The sequence below is a fragment of the Balearica regulorum genome, chromosome 3 (genome assembly GCF_011004875.1).
Source record: "Balearica regulorum gibbericeps isolate bBalReg1 chromosome 3, bBalReg1.pri, whole genome shotgun sequence".
NCBI lineage: Eukaryota > Metazoa > Chordata > Aves > Gruiformes > Gruidae > Balearica > Balearica regulorum.
Window position 1 is genome coordinate 109752461 of NC_046186.1, and position 17201 is coordinate 109769661.

Below are 17201 nucleotides of genomic sequence, written 5' to 3' on the forward strand. Positions count from 1 at the left end.
CTCTAAATTTGAATAAAGGTATTTATTTTTAGAGAACTATTCCCCAGCCCTTAGACAAACCTGTGCTTCCCAGGAAGAAGCAGGGAAAGGATTTCCTCTGCTGGGCATTAATTCAGGAACACGGTAAGTCCCGTGAAGTCCAATATGGCCAGATGACTGCTTTTAAGCAAATACACAGATTTCTTTTCTGGCGTAAAGGTAGTGCTTTGATTTAAGACAACACAGAACAATACACAGTGGGCCACCATCTGAGCAAAACCTGCATGAATATGAGCCAGGTAAACTTTCCTGAGCTCACTTCATATATCAGAAAAAGGAATCTAGACCCCCCTGCTCTAACTGGAGGCATGAAATTAAATGTCTTTTTTCTCAGAGAGAAACAGAGGACAAAAAGAATGAAACTCAGAACAGAACTCTGCTTGAAAACAGAGTGAAAATAAATCAGCAGTGAATGGATTAACTTCAGATCAGACTGCCCAGAGCAGCCTGATCTGGAACAGCAGAGCACTCAGGGCTTGTGTTTTTTTAAATTAGTTTTAATAAATAGAATCTATAGCTCAAATTATGAAGAAGGATAAAAGCACAGATCAAATCGATCAAGGCTTTAGCTTATCGTTATAAGCCAAGGGGTGTCTTCTCTTGTCTGAACGAGATAAGGTGGCACGAGAATCCACTTGCAGCTTTTCAGTATCTCTCCCAGAACAGCTGTACACAGAGTTGGATACAGAGCCTGAAAATGCTCCTGGTTTTCCAAATGCAAACACAGCCTCCCTCTCTTTTTCCTTTCCTCAGCAGGAAAAAAATAATTTAATTAATAAATAAATCAGGAAATGAATCCTTTGTCCTGAAGATCAATGCTGGAATTTACAGGGAGGACAGAACTAAATAGAACTAAAACAAGCACAAAGAATCCTTCATTATACATGGGATTTAGTGCTCAGGTGAAGAGATTCTTGTTCAAATTACTGGAAAAGTGTCTCTCCACACTTAGATTAGGAAAGGGTGTTGGAGAACGTTCAAGAGTTCTCTCTCCCCCAAATAGTCAGCCAAGGATTATCCAAGCTGGAGGGGAGCGAGTGGGATGTCAATAACTGCAATCAGGTTTTTGGCTGTGGGAGGAAGCATTTGCACACAGGCACCTTATTTTCCTCTTTGTGGTTTTTTTTGTTTGTTTGTTTTGTTTTTTGTTTGTTTTGTTTTGCTTTGTTTTTCCCAGAGGGACTTTGCTCCGGGGAAGGTGCAGTGTCTCACACCGGGGCCAGCTCCGCTAGCACAGGGCTGGGTCACCGAGGAGCCGAGCAGGAGTGTGCCAGCAGCGGGGTGCCCGCTCTGCACGGAGCGCCTTTCCCCGGGCACGCAGCTGCGTGGGTGCTCGCAGCAAGGGCTGGTCTGTCACGGCGATGTAAGGGTACAGCACGCAGACACTCCTGCTACACGACGCACCGCCTACAAGGGTAGGGAAAAATGGAGAATCCCGTGTGCCTCCTTACTTGGGGTGATAGGGGATGCCCCTGCTTCAGGTAAGTTTGTTTTGATTTATAGTGGCCTCCTCTCCCAACAATATGAAACCCAGAAAAAAGCATATTGCAGCTCCAAACAGCTTTTCACGTCTCAGCTGGACGCCAGGTCACCAGCCCTGGGTCTGCATGTGGAGGGCTTGTACTGTTCATCACTGGGACATCACCATGAGCTCCCCTTTCATCGCATTGGGGTTTTATCCCAAACGCTCCGAGCATCAGTTCTAGAGCACAAGTGCTGCACAGGAAACTAAAGCACTTAAACCCCCCCCTTCTTTCCCCCTCCGATATAACTTACTAAAATTAAGCCGAGTACAAACTACCAGACCTGAATTTATTTCATCAATGACAGTATAACTGAAGAGGTTTTTGGCACACCACATGACACCCTAGAGGTGTGAGAACAATGCACGGTGCGATAACCTCTGCTAACTCCCATTCATCCTCAGGTTGAAAAGCTGGCATCAGTTACGTGGGCTTTGTGCCCACAAATAGCGCGTAAGAGTCTTTTTCATTGTTGTGGTTGAATTATAGATAAACAGCAAAAGGGGAATAATAATCTTATAATAATAGAATATATGACAGATGTACTACTGAAAGTCATTCACACGCTCCAGTGATGAGCATGGTTCAAAGCCTATCTGGAATAGCCTTCCATCTTACTAATAAATATTCAGAGACTTTTTAATCTTCAAGGACATAATATTGAACATCTGACAGAAAATTCAGTGTAGATCCATAAGCGGTTTTTATTACATTTCAATCACAAGTCGATTTCATAGTGTTTTATAGCAAGCAGTGCCTTTGCCAGAAGACACAGAACTTTCTTGGCCAAAGTAGTCAGCGGTTAACTGCAAGTCTGACAAAATAAACAAAATACCAATTATGATTCAAGTGTAGTGTAAGTTATTTTCTATTCAGTGAGGAAGAATCGATTTTCCCAGCAGTATCACTTATACCGTAATGATTATCGCACGTAAGACAACTTAAGAAAATGATGGAAAAACAAATTAGATGGGCTGCAGATCATTGGCTTATCTTGACTGCTCACCTTGAGGACAGAGTTAGGGAAATGTAATATACAGTACTGGATGTCAGTGTGCTTGAAACCTCTGCTCTCCTTCCACCTCTCGGATATTTTGTATTAAAATTGCAAGACAGAAACAAACATTTCCAGCAGGGATAAAGCATGAAGCAGCACATCTTACCAGTCTAAGGACATTCGCTTAATTAAAAACAATGATAACTTGCTGTGACAGAAGATAATTAAAGAGGTATAAATTGTATAAGAACTTGGCTTTGTCTAATGCTCTCATTTTATATACACATCTTTCATTATACATGGGATTTAGTGCTCAGGTGAAGAGATTCTTGTTCAAATTACTGGAAAAGTGTCTCTCCACACTTTTCCAGTCACACGAGAAAAATGTTGCTACAGCTCTGTGGCTTTTGTTAGCTGACACTTCAGCACTGATGACCAAGTGCTAAAGCAATGCAGTGGAAGACTGGGCCCAATATTATGGCACAATCTAATGGAAATCAATAGGAATTCTTCCGCTGATTTTTCAGCATGTGTTGGATGGAACTTTTATCACATGCATAAGCCTGAATAATGGGAACAGAGGTTAACCAATCAGCGACGTAATGATAGTCTCTTTATGCAGAGATGGAATCATCCCAATCAGGATTTGTAACAAAAAAATGAGTTGGCCTCACATTCTTCTCTGGCGACAGCCACAATCAGCCAACGTACTGTACATTAAGTGCTGCACTTCTTATCTAGCTGATAGTACTCACTGCAAAAGGCTTGGTTAACCATGTTTGGTTTTGCTTTAGGGCCAGCAAAAATGACAGTCAGCATCACCACCGAACCTGAAATGTCATTGTGAAGTTTCACACATACCCTTCCAGAGCGGTTAAGTTTTCCCTCAATTTATTTCAAAGGTCTGCATCATTATTTACATTACTCTAATTGCAGCTTCCTTGTAGATTCTCCTGTTTTTTTGCTCTGTTTTACATAGTAAAAGTTCTCTCAAGTTTTAAACATGAGTTGGCCTTGCAAAAAATGAGAGAAGCATGCATTTTGTAGTTGATTACTTTGTTGAGAAAATGCACCACTAATTTATACCCCTTGCTCCATTAGGTTAGATGTAGTGCTTGTTATTTCAGCCCTTTTGATTATTTCATCTCACTACCCAACCACGTTTTTTTTCTTTTTGTACTTTTTTTTTTTATTGTAACATTCATATCTATTCTTGAAAATAGATTGTTCAAAGAGTAGGCATGATAGCAGTCATTCTCTCTCACTTTCTCAGATTAAGGCACGCTTTTGGCAATGAAAAAATGAATGTTTGCTCCGAGTTTGACAGTTGTAAAGGATTTTTATTTCCTAGGGCCCTGTTTATACGGCTGCAGTGTTTAAAAGATTATTTTATGCTGCTTTTGGCAAAAGTTGCAGTTTGAATAAGTGCTACTGTTATTATCATTCACCAAAACAATATTTAGGGCCCATATATTGACTTACAGAGGAGCAAATAACATCCAATGGAAGTATAGAAAGCCTCAACCAACATATTGTCTGTCTTTCTGTATGCTTTTTGATTTTTCTTACCTCCTTCACTTAAGGGTAATCCTCTGAAACACACAGATGTTTCAGCTGATTATCCCTTTATCTGGCAGAAGTAGCCTCTGACATAGTACTCAATAATGCTATTTCAGCATTGAGATAGCAGGGAATGGTTAGTGATCAGTTTGACACCTTTTTTTCTGGAAAGTACTTTCCATCATCACCTCTTCAAGAAGATCAACAAGAGGGAAGAACATTCAGATGATCATGCAAGCCAAGCATAACTTGGAAGCATACTAGGCAGGCTAGCAGACGAAGCATGGTCATTGAGTTCTGCTACAGCAACTGCTGAAATAGAGATACTGACGTAGGAAAAGGACTTTCCAACTGGGAGAACTCAACACCATGGAAACTCCTACTCTGATGCTATACTTGATGACGAAGGTGAAATATAGACCTCCATAAAGTCTAGGTGCACCTTTTTCCTTCTTCGGATTGTTTTAAGAAAAGCACTTGACATCATAGCGCAGATTAAGGTTTCTGGGTCTTGTGGGCTTCTATGATCGAGAGCCAACATGAATCAGTTGAGCTCAGACTAACAAAACCCTGAGTGCTTCTATGCAACACAGGCTGAAGCCTAAAGCTGTTGTTCATAAAAGTAGGATACTAGCATAAGATGCTTTACAGGAATGTATAAACTTCTTTATATGACGAGCATTGTAAAGACGTACTCTAGCTGGCAAGTAAGGCACTGCTAACAAAAATAACAGTCTGCCATCCCTCCAAAGCAGAGGTTAACAAGCTTTCTGTGGAATGCAGAAAATCCTCAAGGAGACGCAAGCAAGAACTTCTGAAGCACCCCCTGCCTCATTCCCTATTTTAGCTGATAACCACCACTATGTGCGTTCAGCCTGGAGGACACTAAACAGATGAATCTATACCTAGAACCAAGGCCACCTCTTGGCAGTCTGACACAGAGGGGAAAAAAAAATAAATAAAGTCTTTCAAAGCCTTGAACAAAGAGCCAATCTCCCTGTTTTCTAGCGCTGCTGGAACGTTTCTTCCAGACTGTGTTCACGCCTCTGACAGACAAACAAAACGGCAAAGCCATAAGAAGCTGGTCCACAGCCCTGAAGCTACAAGGCTGTCTCCACCAGACGAGGGCATCAGCACGTCCAAGGGCAAGCAGTCCTTGGTGGGCACTTCATGGAGACTCACACCTCCGTGTCCAGCCCGTGCGGTGCTCCTGTAAAGCCCTGGATGGACATGCTCCAACTTCTAGGGTAAAGTGCTCAAAAAACCCCCCGATTTCAGGGGTGTGGGCCCATGCAGTACGCTCAACAATATAACATGGCAATAACATGTATGGAAACAAAGGAAACCAAAGTAATATTGCTTGCTGCATAAATACTGTGTATATAAAAAAATAAATCCTATAGATACATCATTCATATATTTATGAAGGGTTCTAGCTAAGGAGACATACAGATAATAACTAAACTCACAAAGGGGTGAAAACCTTCCAATTAGTGCTCCGTAGGCAGCCCTACTGACCATAACAGAGCCAACGGTTATCCGTAATTGAAATGCCCACAAAAATCTCCACCTCAGCTGTCTTTAAATTACTGACTGTAACACTACTGTGAAATGCTGCTTTTCTAATAGAGTGACAGAAACTGATACTGGAAAAGTACAGAAATGAAGAAAGTGGAAAAGGTGACGATGCAGAAGTACCATGTCAGTGAAAATATATTTGAGGGAAAAAAAAACCCTGAAACTCTATACGCATCACTTGAACATTAAAAAATAGTACGACTATGACTTTGTACTGCCTTATTTAGGAGATTCACAGCAGCAGGCCTGCATTTCATGCTGCTGAGCAGAAAGCCTTCCTGTGATGAGAAATAGTTATTAGAAAGGAATATGAAGGTGCAAAAGGTAATTTTTTTTTTTTCTATTGTACAAGGAAATATATTGCCACAGGAGTATGGCCTGTGAATAAGGTCCTGAAGGGGCTATAGTCACCGCTAAACCACTGATTTGTTACCCTGTACTCTTGGGAAATTGCTTGTCCTTTACATCTTATAGCTTTTCCATTTCTATAATGGATAAAATTATGTTTACGTACTTACCAGGAATGTTGTGAAATCAGTTAATATTTATAGAAAACTTTGTGAGCCCTAAGAAAATCTTATAATTTCCATATGGCCCATTAAAACAATTAAAGTCTCCCCTAATAATTTAAAATAAATTTAAACAGTTGGCTATTTCATTTGTGCTTTCAACATCCACTTTATTTTTCCCTAGAGTGGTTTCCTGTCTACTGCAATAGCACGAAGTCCTGAATCTGCAAATACGTACAGATGGGTCGTTTCACACCTGCGATTCGTCCCACTGGAAGGCAGCAGAGCTGCTTGGGCAAGCAATTAGGATGTGTAAGAACGCTGGTGGAATCAAGCCCTAGATTTTCTTGTAGGGTATTCCCTCACAGGGGCCACTAACGCCGATTTCAAAGCACTGAAGAATGAGGTCTGGGCTTCATCTGCCATGGCAACAATATACTGCAGATAGGAAATTACAGCTCCTGGGATTCAGATACAGTGAGTATTTCCCCAAACCAGTAATTCCACCTAGAGAGAGTTGTTGTCCTGCCAGGACATTTCTTGTTTTGCTGTCATTTTCTGACACAGTCTGTACTTCTTTTATGACTCTCCACTTGCCAAAAAAAGGAAAGCAAAAATTTCTATAGCAGCTCTGTTGTCCAAAGAAAACTTTAGGGACAAGGCAGGTTTTTTAGCATCAACCTGCTGTCTTCCCATAGCAGGGGGGTTTATAGCCCCTCTTCTTACACATTGCTTGTTCAGAAATTTCTGTATGTCTATAAATATACCTACTGGGAGACTGGACTCCAAGGAAAGACTCCTCAGAATTGATTGCTTCCCAGCAGCTAACAAGAAGGAAAAAATGGATTTGGCTGATGTGTGCTCCTTTTTTTGCAGCTGTGGAGAGACTGGAGACACCAGAGAAAGCAGCACGGGCAGTGCTTCCACTGCTGAGCCAGATTTGTTTTTTTACCTCAGTGAGTGTCCGTGGCTCTCAGACACGAGTGCTTCCCGTTGGATAGGGTGCCCTTTGGCAAAGGCTCTTTCCTCAAAAATGCTTATTGGGCTACTAAAAGCAATAGCCTAATATATTTATATCGTGCGATGCTACAAGTGAAAAAAGAAATCAGATCTTACCCTGAAGTTAGCATTGAAATCCAAACCTTTCAAAGCCAAGGGTAGGCAAGAGGGATCATTTCTAAGCACGAGGCATAGCACAGAATATAAAACCATTAAAAGGCTTTCAGGAGGTGTGTAAAGAAAACCTTTATAATCCATACCCTGCCAACGTGACAATTGAAGAAAACCAACCCTAAATAACGACATATCGCTTCTTCCCATCCCATGCTCCTGGTTTTGGGAAAATGGGACAGGCAGACAGTCCCTCCTTCCATTGCTATTCTCTCCCACCTGAGCCTTGGCCATTTTATCAGTTACAGCTACATAAACAAGCTTCTGGTTTTTGTTCTTATCACCTTTGCCTGGAGTCAAACCGGTGGAGGCAGAGGTTAAACGCACAGGCACCCCTTGCACATGTGCAGGTGTGTGCACACACGCTACTGCCTTCACACCTTTGGGTAGGATCTGGTTTTGGGGTAAGGGTGAGGGGAGGTTGTTTTATGGGTATCCCGCTGCATCCCACAGTTTTATGTTCAGCACATAAATACAGAACACTAGAAACTCTTCTAAGAAAACAAGCAACAATTTCTTTTCCAATCTGCATTGCACACTACTATTTCAAATTAAAAACATGTCTGCTGACCATCATTTGAAAGTGTATTCCCTCCTTGCTCCACTCTCAAACAAAAGATGAATCAAACACTGAAAACTTAGAAGTTTTCCCCACTGCATGCTTATGCACGTAGCATTTGTGGAAAACCACTGAAGATTCACAGATTTCTTACAAATAAATGTTTACAAATTAATTCTGATTAACTGACTGTATTTGGACAAAGATTCATATCAGAAAGTGCATCCTCAGGTGTGGTATGGGGAAACTTTATGTCAGTAGGACCATTATCAGAGCAATGCTCCACAGGCATTCACAAAACAGGATTTCCAGGCAAATATGCTAAAATGCTGACTAGTAACAGCACTCTTGAGTAGATAAGAGTGTGGACAGAGGTGAAAGCTTCAGCCTGAGGCTCACCCAGCAGGTATATGTTTAAAGTTGAGGCTGCCCTGTCTATAGCAGGTTCTGAATATGCTACAGTCAAGGAGATTTATCATTATTTAGCTAGTCCAGGCAAAGACAGGGGCTCAGAAAGCTCAATGTACTTATGAAAAAACAAAGATTGGTTCATAGTCAGCTGGGTCAAAGGCTGTTTTCATTTCACTCAGAAACATATCTCCCTCTGCATATAATAGCAGTCTGTAAATTCTCCTCTAGCTAACCAGGAGCAAATGCATCTGAGTGGCTTGATAAGGTAATGGGAGATAAGAAGCATCCATACCTTCGAGGCTGAGCTTCTAAAACACCTAATGAGGTTTGGAGGAAAACATTAAGCAAAAGCAAACAAATCACAAGCTTTCCTGACCCTAGACCCCCAAAATCAAGAAAGGTGCACCTTAGTAAAGGCAGAAATTGGGCTCCTTATTACAGTGTATGCAAGACAATTAGAAAAAAATAATTTTCTATACTCTTATATGAAATCCAGGCTTTACTTTGACCTATAATTTGAAATAAGCTTCATTTTAATGACTTAAATTTCACTGCTAATAAGAGCAGTCCACTCAAAATACAGGCAAAGAGTGTGAAATAATTTACAGGTTTTGTCTGAAAAGGTCAAGGTCTTAAACAAAGAAAAGTGACTTTTGCTACCAAAGTGCTTGCCCCTCGCTGTGTAATACTTAGACTGCTATGAAAAATAATACCTGTCTTTTGTGCTCAAAGTATCTTGTTTACCACACACACAATTAATTACCAATCAGCTGCTGCCAAAATGAACAACACATGGCTGACAAAGGCCCCCATTGCCAAACAGTGAAAATGAACTAAGTTCTTTCCACTGAAGTTAATGAAGCCATGACAACTTAAATTAGCTGTGAACCTACCCCAATTACCTTTTAGCTCGCCTGCGCAAGGACACTCAGGTAAGTTAAGCAGAACTAACTAAAATGCCATGTGAGGCATGTTGAACTCAGCATGGATTCCTTTCGCTCCACCGTTAGGTGTCTAACAGGTTTGTTTATTTTTCTTTGCTAGTTAATTCGGTTTGGCTTTGCAGGACTTCCTCCTGCACGCAAACCGCTGGCAGTTAGAGCAGCTCTCCCCTCTGGGATGTGTATTCACCTGGTACCTCTCTTCTGCACAACTGTTCTCTCTGTTCTTGTGGCATTCCTTATCCACTCTCTTCTTTCACCCTTGCTAAGCTCTCCACGTACCCAGCATTTTCAGGGACATGCCAGCCCGACGAGACCCCCTTGGCATTGGCAAAGGAAATCCTTGAGATGCACAGCAGACTTTCTCCAGCTGGCTTATCAGTCGACACATTTTGTGTGTGATATTCTTCCAGAAGAATTCAATTTGGAGCTTTTAAGGACACCTTCCATTGGAGATCTCTTCTCCATTACACCTCAAGAAATGCTGCTGGGAAGATCAAGTATTTGAGAAGTTTTTTAATTTTTTTTTTTTTTTTTTTTAAATTTAAGAGGTGTGGCCCGGGTTTTGAGGGAGATAATAAACTTTATTCTTCAGGACTCCAATGCTGATATGACTTTGCTAAGGGCCAGATCCAGAAAATGGTCAACTCAAATTCCCAAGCTGTCATTTATAAACCTGACTGAGAAGCTGAAAGCATATCGCATGGACAAATGCAGATACAGGGATAACGGATGAGTTGTCCTGGCTTGGTGGCTCTTACGGTATAGCAGTTTGTACCCTGCTGGGTCAGAGCACGAGCGACACACACAAAGTTTCTGCATCCCCCTCTGTATAAACACCCTGACCTCCCTACGTAAGGGATGGGTGGGCAACTCAGCAAAGCTGAGACAGAAACACATAAGCACTTTAATGTCTTTCAAGCTCGTAAAAGGACGCTTCAAAACTTTTCTCTAGAGCTCTGACCATGTTCTGCTCTCCCAGCTAGTGATAGTCGCCTCTGAGCATCAGTAGGATTCCCAAAGGCCAAAGCGTATTGGCCTCCCTGGGTGGGATGAGAGATGAAGCTAATACATTTTAATATTAGAAAAGAAAAACCAGCAAAGCCTAAAATACAGTGTTTTAATTCTGTGCAGTGAAAACTGATGGGTTGTGAGAAGAGGTAATAAGGGGAATAAATGAAGCTAGGAAATCACTCATACTGTTGAAGAATTTAGCATGGCATGCCATTCAGAGCAAAGGAAATTAACCACTGCATGGCACCGGTGAATTCATGATTCCTCAAATCTCTTTTGTGATTCACATTCTTGTTGGAGAAGTAAAAGACAGACCTCCATCCTACTTTGTAATGTCCCCTAGGCTTGCCATCTCCTCCATTTTAACCACATTTTAGCTTAAAACTAGTGATTTCTGATCTCACTAGGGCTTTTCTCTCTTGCTGTGCCTCTACGTTAAACCTTGGTATTTACCAGCTCGCATATCATGAATAACATTACTGTCAAACTCTCCTAGGTTATAATTATATGAAACAAGATTTGAATGGGGAGACACCCCAGATGAAGACATCATATTCAAGACAAGAAAATGTAACACCCACAAATGACTAGTTTAATCTTCCAAACGCTTTAGAGAAACATTGATGATGATCTCATTCGATAGGCAAGTTTTGCTTCTTTGTAGGAAGTGAAGCAGAATGTACCTAAAATGCCTAACAGAGAGGCTTTATTTCTGGACGTGGAGCTGACGAGCCCCAGGAACCCATTTTGCCTGGTATCAGACGTGTGGGGATGTGACACAGGCCCTCTGCTTTTTTTGTGCGCGTGTGTGTGTGTGTGTGTGCAAGACAGAGGCTGCCGGAAAAGCCAGAACTTGTACACTGGGAGAAGCTCTCTGTAGCTGACCGCAGCGAAGGGCATCAGCTGGCACAGACCTTGGTACCCACTCAATGCCACAGGCAAACAAAAATCGAGTCTTGTGTTTCCGGGGAAAAAGCTCAGTGATTTAACAAATCATAGACTTGCCATTAAATTTTAAGTGCATGCGCTTTGATTTCAAAGATACAATAGATACATATGCGCACATCTATACATCTTCAGACTCGGTCAGACACCTCTCACAGGTGCATGAAGCTGCAGTCCTTATGAGCCGAGTGAAAGTCACGTGTATGCGTTTATCGCCACCGTATCGCGGGTAAGCCAGCAGAGAGTACTGTGCTGCAGAGCAACTCCTATTGTGCGCAGCATACCTCCTTGTGTTCAAAAGCTCCCGAAGCTTTGGAAACTGGATGTTTCTATAGAGATATGTACTTGGTAATTTATACTAGCTGAGGATCTGCCCTGCAGAGTTTATTATCCTCCTTTAGTGTCACTTTCTTCCTTTTCTTTTTTTCTCTCTTATGCTCTGCCTATTTCTTTTTATCCTCCCAATGAAAATGTCAAATACAGAATCCAGCATAAGCGTTGGACGACTTCACCAATATACAGCCAGTGATTGTACAGCAACCTCTATAGCTTTCTGCTTCAAAGTATGAACTGATTGTAAATTCAGGAAGAGAAGAATGTAGCACTAACTGCAGACTTTTTTCTACCCTAACAGAAGCAAAACTGGTTTAAATTAAAAAAAAAAGAGAAGAAAAAAGCTTTGGATAACATGTAATATGTTCTCAATATGCTCTGCCGTGCAAACATTCTCATCGTCTTCTGAAAATACATGGGTTTATTGATTAACTATATGATTAACTACCATAACACAGGGACTTGAAAGATTCATGGGTCTTCATTTTGTTGGTTTACTTTATCCTCCTCACATCCCGTCTTTCCTAGATTAAGGTCAGTTCATCAGTATAAACACCTGAGCAAGAACTGTAATTGTTTGCAGGTTTCAATGTAGTTTCAACTTCAAGTGTGAAAGCACCAAAAAAAAATATCCTAATTGCAGCTGTCAATAACAGCGTTGCAGCTGCTGTTCACATCATTTGCAGCTTCTGTCGCAGGGAAGCACTTCTGACTCATTTAGTGCATGACACAGAACTTGCTATTTCAAGGCAGCCACTGTTTTAACGGTCAGACATCTACTTAGCCTTGACTTGATAGTCTAAAACAAATATCCTTGAGCATTTGTACAAAAACACCTATGCAGAGAGCAAGTAAAGGAACCTCACTGTTTATAGATTGCAGATGCTTGGGAGAAAACACTTTATATAACATAGCTCTAAACTGCTCTGACAACAGCTAAACTGGCTAGTGAAGCCAGAAAACAGTTTTTAAAATACAGAACACCACATGATCAAGCCTAGGCCTTATTTATTTTACCTGCAGTTTCCTCTTAGCACTTTGACAGATGCGTGCCAAATGACGGACCGTCTCTGTTGTCAATTATTTCAGCCGTCTCAGTTGCTCCTTTCTAAAACTGGCACCGCTCTCCTGCTGAAGCCTCTGGCACACTAACATGTTAAACAATTCCTTTTAATTAGCTGAGTCACATATCCAAGTATGCAAGCTTTCTTTGAGGAGCTTCCATTCTCAAGAGATGTTTCTTACATCGTCTCCACGGTGTAGAAACAGTCAGGTGGAAGGAACCAACTGGTCAACATCTACATGCTGCTGTCGGCTGCTGCACTTCTATGCCAGCTAAGGAGGGCTAAACATCAAGGGAGTCAAGTTTAGGAGCAAGAGAAAATGAGGAAAGTAACTGAGTTGGAGGCAGTTTGTCTTTATAACAAATACGACATGACCCAATTTGATTCCCTGATACCTTTTAATCACTGCGTTAGTTACAGGATGCAGGTAAAATGCTGATATTAACATTTCTCTCGCATAACTCTGCAGGATTGCAAGCAGAACTGGACCAAGCAGCCTTTTTCACCTCCCTTCTTAAGCTGCCTTGTACCGTTGCTTTACTTTGTTAAATCAGAGACACAGTCTACTGCCCAAATGGTTGCACCTAGCTGCCGAGGTAGAGCGCTCTGTTTCCCTGGGATAGCAGAAGAGTGATTTCGAGCACTGCTGAGAAGAGAAACCCAAAAGTAAGGAAGGGTGCTGTAAGAGAGTGAGTAAGCTTTTCCTGGCATTTCAAGTTGTATTCCCAGTTGATATTCACCCATTTCTGATTAGTTTGATAAATCTCAAGAAGGATCCCTTCTATTCTGAGAACAAGTTATTTTTGTTTGCATTACTTTGTCAAAGCAAGACCTCTAATGACTAAATGAAATCTTAGTGAATACTATGGATGGATTACAAAGCTTGACGCTGGATTTTAAAACTGTTTTAAATCTTCAAGGAGTAAACTGCCTTAGGTGACTACTGAGTTGCTCCCCCTTTCTCACCCTGTGAGGCAATTAGTAGTTAATACTTTGACACAAATGAGCCTAAGTTTCCCATCTGAACTTTTGGCCTCTGGTTTCTCATGGATTACCTCCAGAGTTGTAAGGCACAGCCATCTACATTTCTCACAGGCATTTCGGTATCTATAAAATAAATGCCAAGAATACTTCTATCCAACTCCTCTTCCAGGCAAAGATTATAAAGCAAAACAGCTAATAACCACAGCCTCCCCTGCAAACACTCGGAGCATGCCAGCTGCAGAGCAAATCTGCAAGGAGCAACATACAAACGAAGCTGTAACTATCCTCTCATGAGATTTTCCTCTGTAAGTGAAAAAGTAGCCGTGGCAGCAAGAAGAGTAATGAAACCCCGTGGTTTCTGATCTCTGCTCTGTTTCCACATAGTAAGTTCAAACTAAAATCCCTCACGGTAAGAGGCTGCCAGCCCTCCCCTCTGCAACACCCTTGCTAAAGCAGATGCTAATCCAACCGGGAGCAAAACCCCAGCTCTTGTACTGTGCCGCAGAGCTCATGTTCACTGTGGAGCGTAAGCTCTCACTGTCAGGAAACCAACCACAAAGAAACCCATTATGGCAGCATGTGTCGGTGGCCAACCCTCAAAAAATTAAAAAAAAATATAAAATTTTAAAAAGTAAATCAGCCATGGCAAAGAGCAGAGATAATGGTTGTTGAGGGCAATATTTTTACCGTTATCCTGAGTTTTCTTACCAAGTAACAGAGCTGGATGCCGCATGCCAGTGTCCCGACTTATGAAACAGCTATAGCGGAACAGAAACACACAGCAACAGGAGAAGTGCTTGAGGCTTATCAGGCTCCTCTTCTCTCTCCAAAGCTTTCATCGGCATGTTATTGAACATCTAAAAAGGCACTAGGAAAGGACACTAGGATAGCTTAGGAAAGCTATCAAGAGCGCGTAAGAGAAGGTGAAGAGCTCTAAGTGTACTGAAGAAACCCCCCTCCTTTATGTCAAACAAAACCAGACCACATCCAGCACTCCCAGAATGAGCTCTTAAGTGAAAAAAGTACCTTGCAGGAGCTGTAGTTAGCAAGAAGTCTGTGCTTGCAACCCGTATGGAGTCCTTAGATACTGTGGCCATCAATGCTCACGTTGCTACACTGATTTTAAACCCCTTTTGACTCATTGAGGCTTTTTGGAGAAACATAAACAAAGCTTTTTCTGTTAGCAACATTGCATTTGCAACTGCACCTGGAGCAGTAAAATCTATTTTAGTCACCTGAATCACCCCTCTGGGCACCCAGCAGAGACATGCATAGGAAAGCACCTTTCTGGAGTCACCCTTTGACCTTGAAGGAAAAATCTAAGCTTTATCTGTCACTTAATAGCTTTTCAGATAATGTATCTGGATTTAATAACATTAACACTTGGTATATTCAAAGCAACTCACAGAGTTTTCATGGACAAATTCACAAGCTATGCTGAAATCAATCCCAGGTCTATACTGATTTAATGGGATCAGAATTATCTCCCAAGGAGCCGAAAATTGGTGTAAGTGAGAAGAGAGTCAAGTTGAGAGATTCTAACTCCAGTATTTGTATGATGCTGCCAGAAGAAAGGATTCACTCGCTGGTTTTGGTCAGCCTAGTGTTGTAGTCAGCCTGTTTCAGGCAATACACACTCATGCCGAGGAACCCGCAAATTAGCATCCTCAACAAACCCTCTGGAAGTTAACAAGGATCTGCTGCAAACAAATCCCATTTTACTAACAGGTGCTTTTTGGCGATATAAAACTCTACTTCTTTGTAGGAATAATTATGAACCGCTTTTGCTTAATCCCTAGAAGGCAGAGCTTAACTGTGTAATCTAAAGAAACAATCAAAGCAAAATTAAACAAAATTAGCAGTGTATGCCTGGAGCATGGTTCACTCAGGATTTAGATGACCCAAATCACAGATGCATTATTTTTCCCTCTAGTTGTGAGAATGATTTAAACTTTTACTGACCTTCCGTGGTTAATTCAGACATTTTTCTCAAGTTTTCACCACAGTCTACTTATTCAGTAAGCATGACAGCTCCTCCTTCTGAACAAAATAGCACTTCTGCCCTAGGAAAACTGTGGGATAGTATCCGCAGATATATTGTGGTGTGTAAAATTGGGATGGGGTATATGTTTCCAACTACTGACATGTCATTCTTCCTTGTATCCTCTCTACAAACTTGCCACTCACTTATTAATCGAAGGGTTTATCCAGGACTAGTCCTTTCATTTATCATTCAGGTCATAATGATGTCAGACACCTGTGGGTGCAGGCAAGGGGTGATATGGCTTGCTTTAAAAAAAATTACAATTAAAACAATCGCTTATACAGTTGCGTACTCGCTGCTGCGTAAGGTTTTTGCTCGCCTGTGCTACTGACACAGAAAACAGCTGTCAGACGGGATTGCTCAGGTTACTTTATGGAAAACAAAGAGAAGCTTTAAGATAGATAAAAACCCTTCCTTGAATAACGCAGTACGGTATCGTTATGTTGTTCACTGTCTCCAACTGCAATCGTGCTGCTCCTCAGATAGAGGAGGATCGCTCTCTGAATGCTTATCAGAGTCCTTTCTGCAATGCCTTCAGTGATTTCAAGAAGGAAACATTAAGTTGCTTCTTGGCAAACAAGCGCAAACCTTTGGGAAGCTCCCGCAGTACAAACACAAACGCTCATCATCAAGTTGTTTGGGGCAGACAAGTTACACCACACGTTTCGACAACGCTAAAGCAAGCTGTAAAGAAAGCTCAGACTTTATGGTTCAAATTACTGTCACAGCACCAAGGAAGCTTGTTTAAAATGTAGTCCGCGCTTTGCATTATAACGTACCGTATCTTTTCTTAACAGAGATCTTAAAATGAGCGCGATCAGAGTAACGGAGAAGAGCTTCTAGATGTAATTAAGCGAGTGTCAGAGGAAAGGCTGTGCTTTCCAAACAGCTGGCGTAAGCCTCCCCAGAGACTGACTCCCTACAAGCCCAACCCTTGGCTTGCCAAGCAGCAGCTTGCTCTGTTGGAGCCAGCGACAGCTGCTCCCTCACCCCACTTACAGTTCGGTGGTGTTGGCGGGGATGTCCCAGGGTACCTGGACCACCTTGCTCTCCTGACAAATGAAGACCCTGCCCGCACAGTGGCAGGCATGGTGCTGGCATCCCCAGCAGCCCGCCAGGAAAACCAGCAAACAGGCGAGGACTGGAGACATCTCTGCCTTCACATCTGTGCTTGTCTCCTTCATCTTAAAGGGAGGAATGCAGAGATCTCCCAGCCCAACTCCCCGAATGGAAGATCCGCCCCAAAAGCTGGGACGAACCACGTGGCTCTTGGGGGATGACTTCTCAGCAAGTTTCAGTTCACAGCCCCAGATCCCTTATGGCCTTAGAGCAGGGATGGGGATGAGCAAAGCTGATTTTCCATGACTAAAGTATTTTATATTTTAAGTGGTGTTGAAATCACAGGCCCCAGCTGAACTAACCGGGGCGCTTTTGATGCACTGGGTATCTGCACCGGGAAAAGGTCCTTCCTTCTCAGCTATGCTGTTTTGCATGTCTTGTTTGGTAAGACCAAGGGACGACAAAGCATTT

The 17201-nt window shown here is 42.0% G+C and overlaps 1 protein-coding gene across 1 annotated transcript in view; it reads right to left on the reverse strand.

The window, feature by feature from the left end:
- Positions 1-16855, reverse strand: part of FSHR (follicle stimulating hormone receptor) — an 83183-nt gene extending 66328 nt beyond the window's left edge. Inside the window, exon 1 of the mRNA XM_075749471.1 lies at positions 16671-16855. Within this exon, the coding sequence (XP_075605586.1) occupies positions 16671-16855 (185 nt within the window). The remainder of the gene's footprint in view (positions 1-16670) is intronic.
- Between the last annotated feature and the right edge of the window lie 346 nt (positions 16856-17201).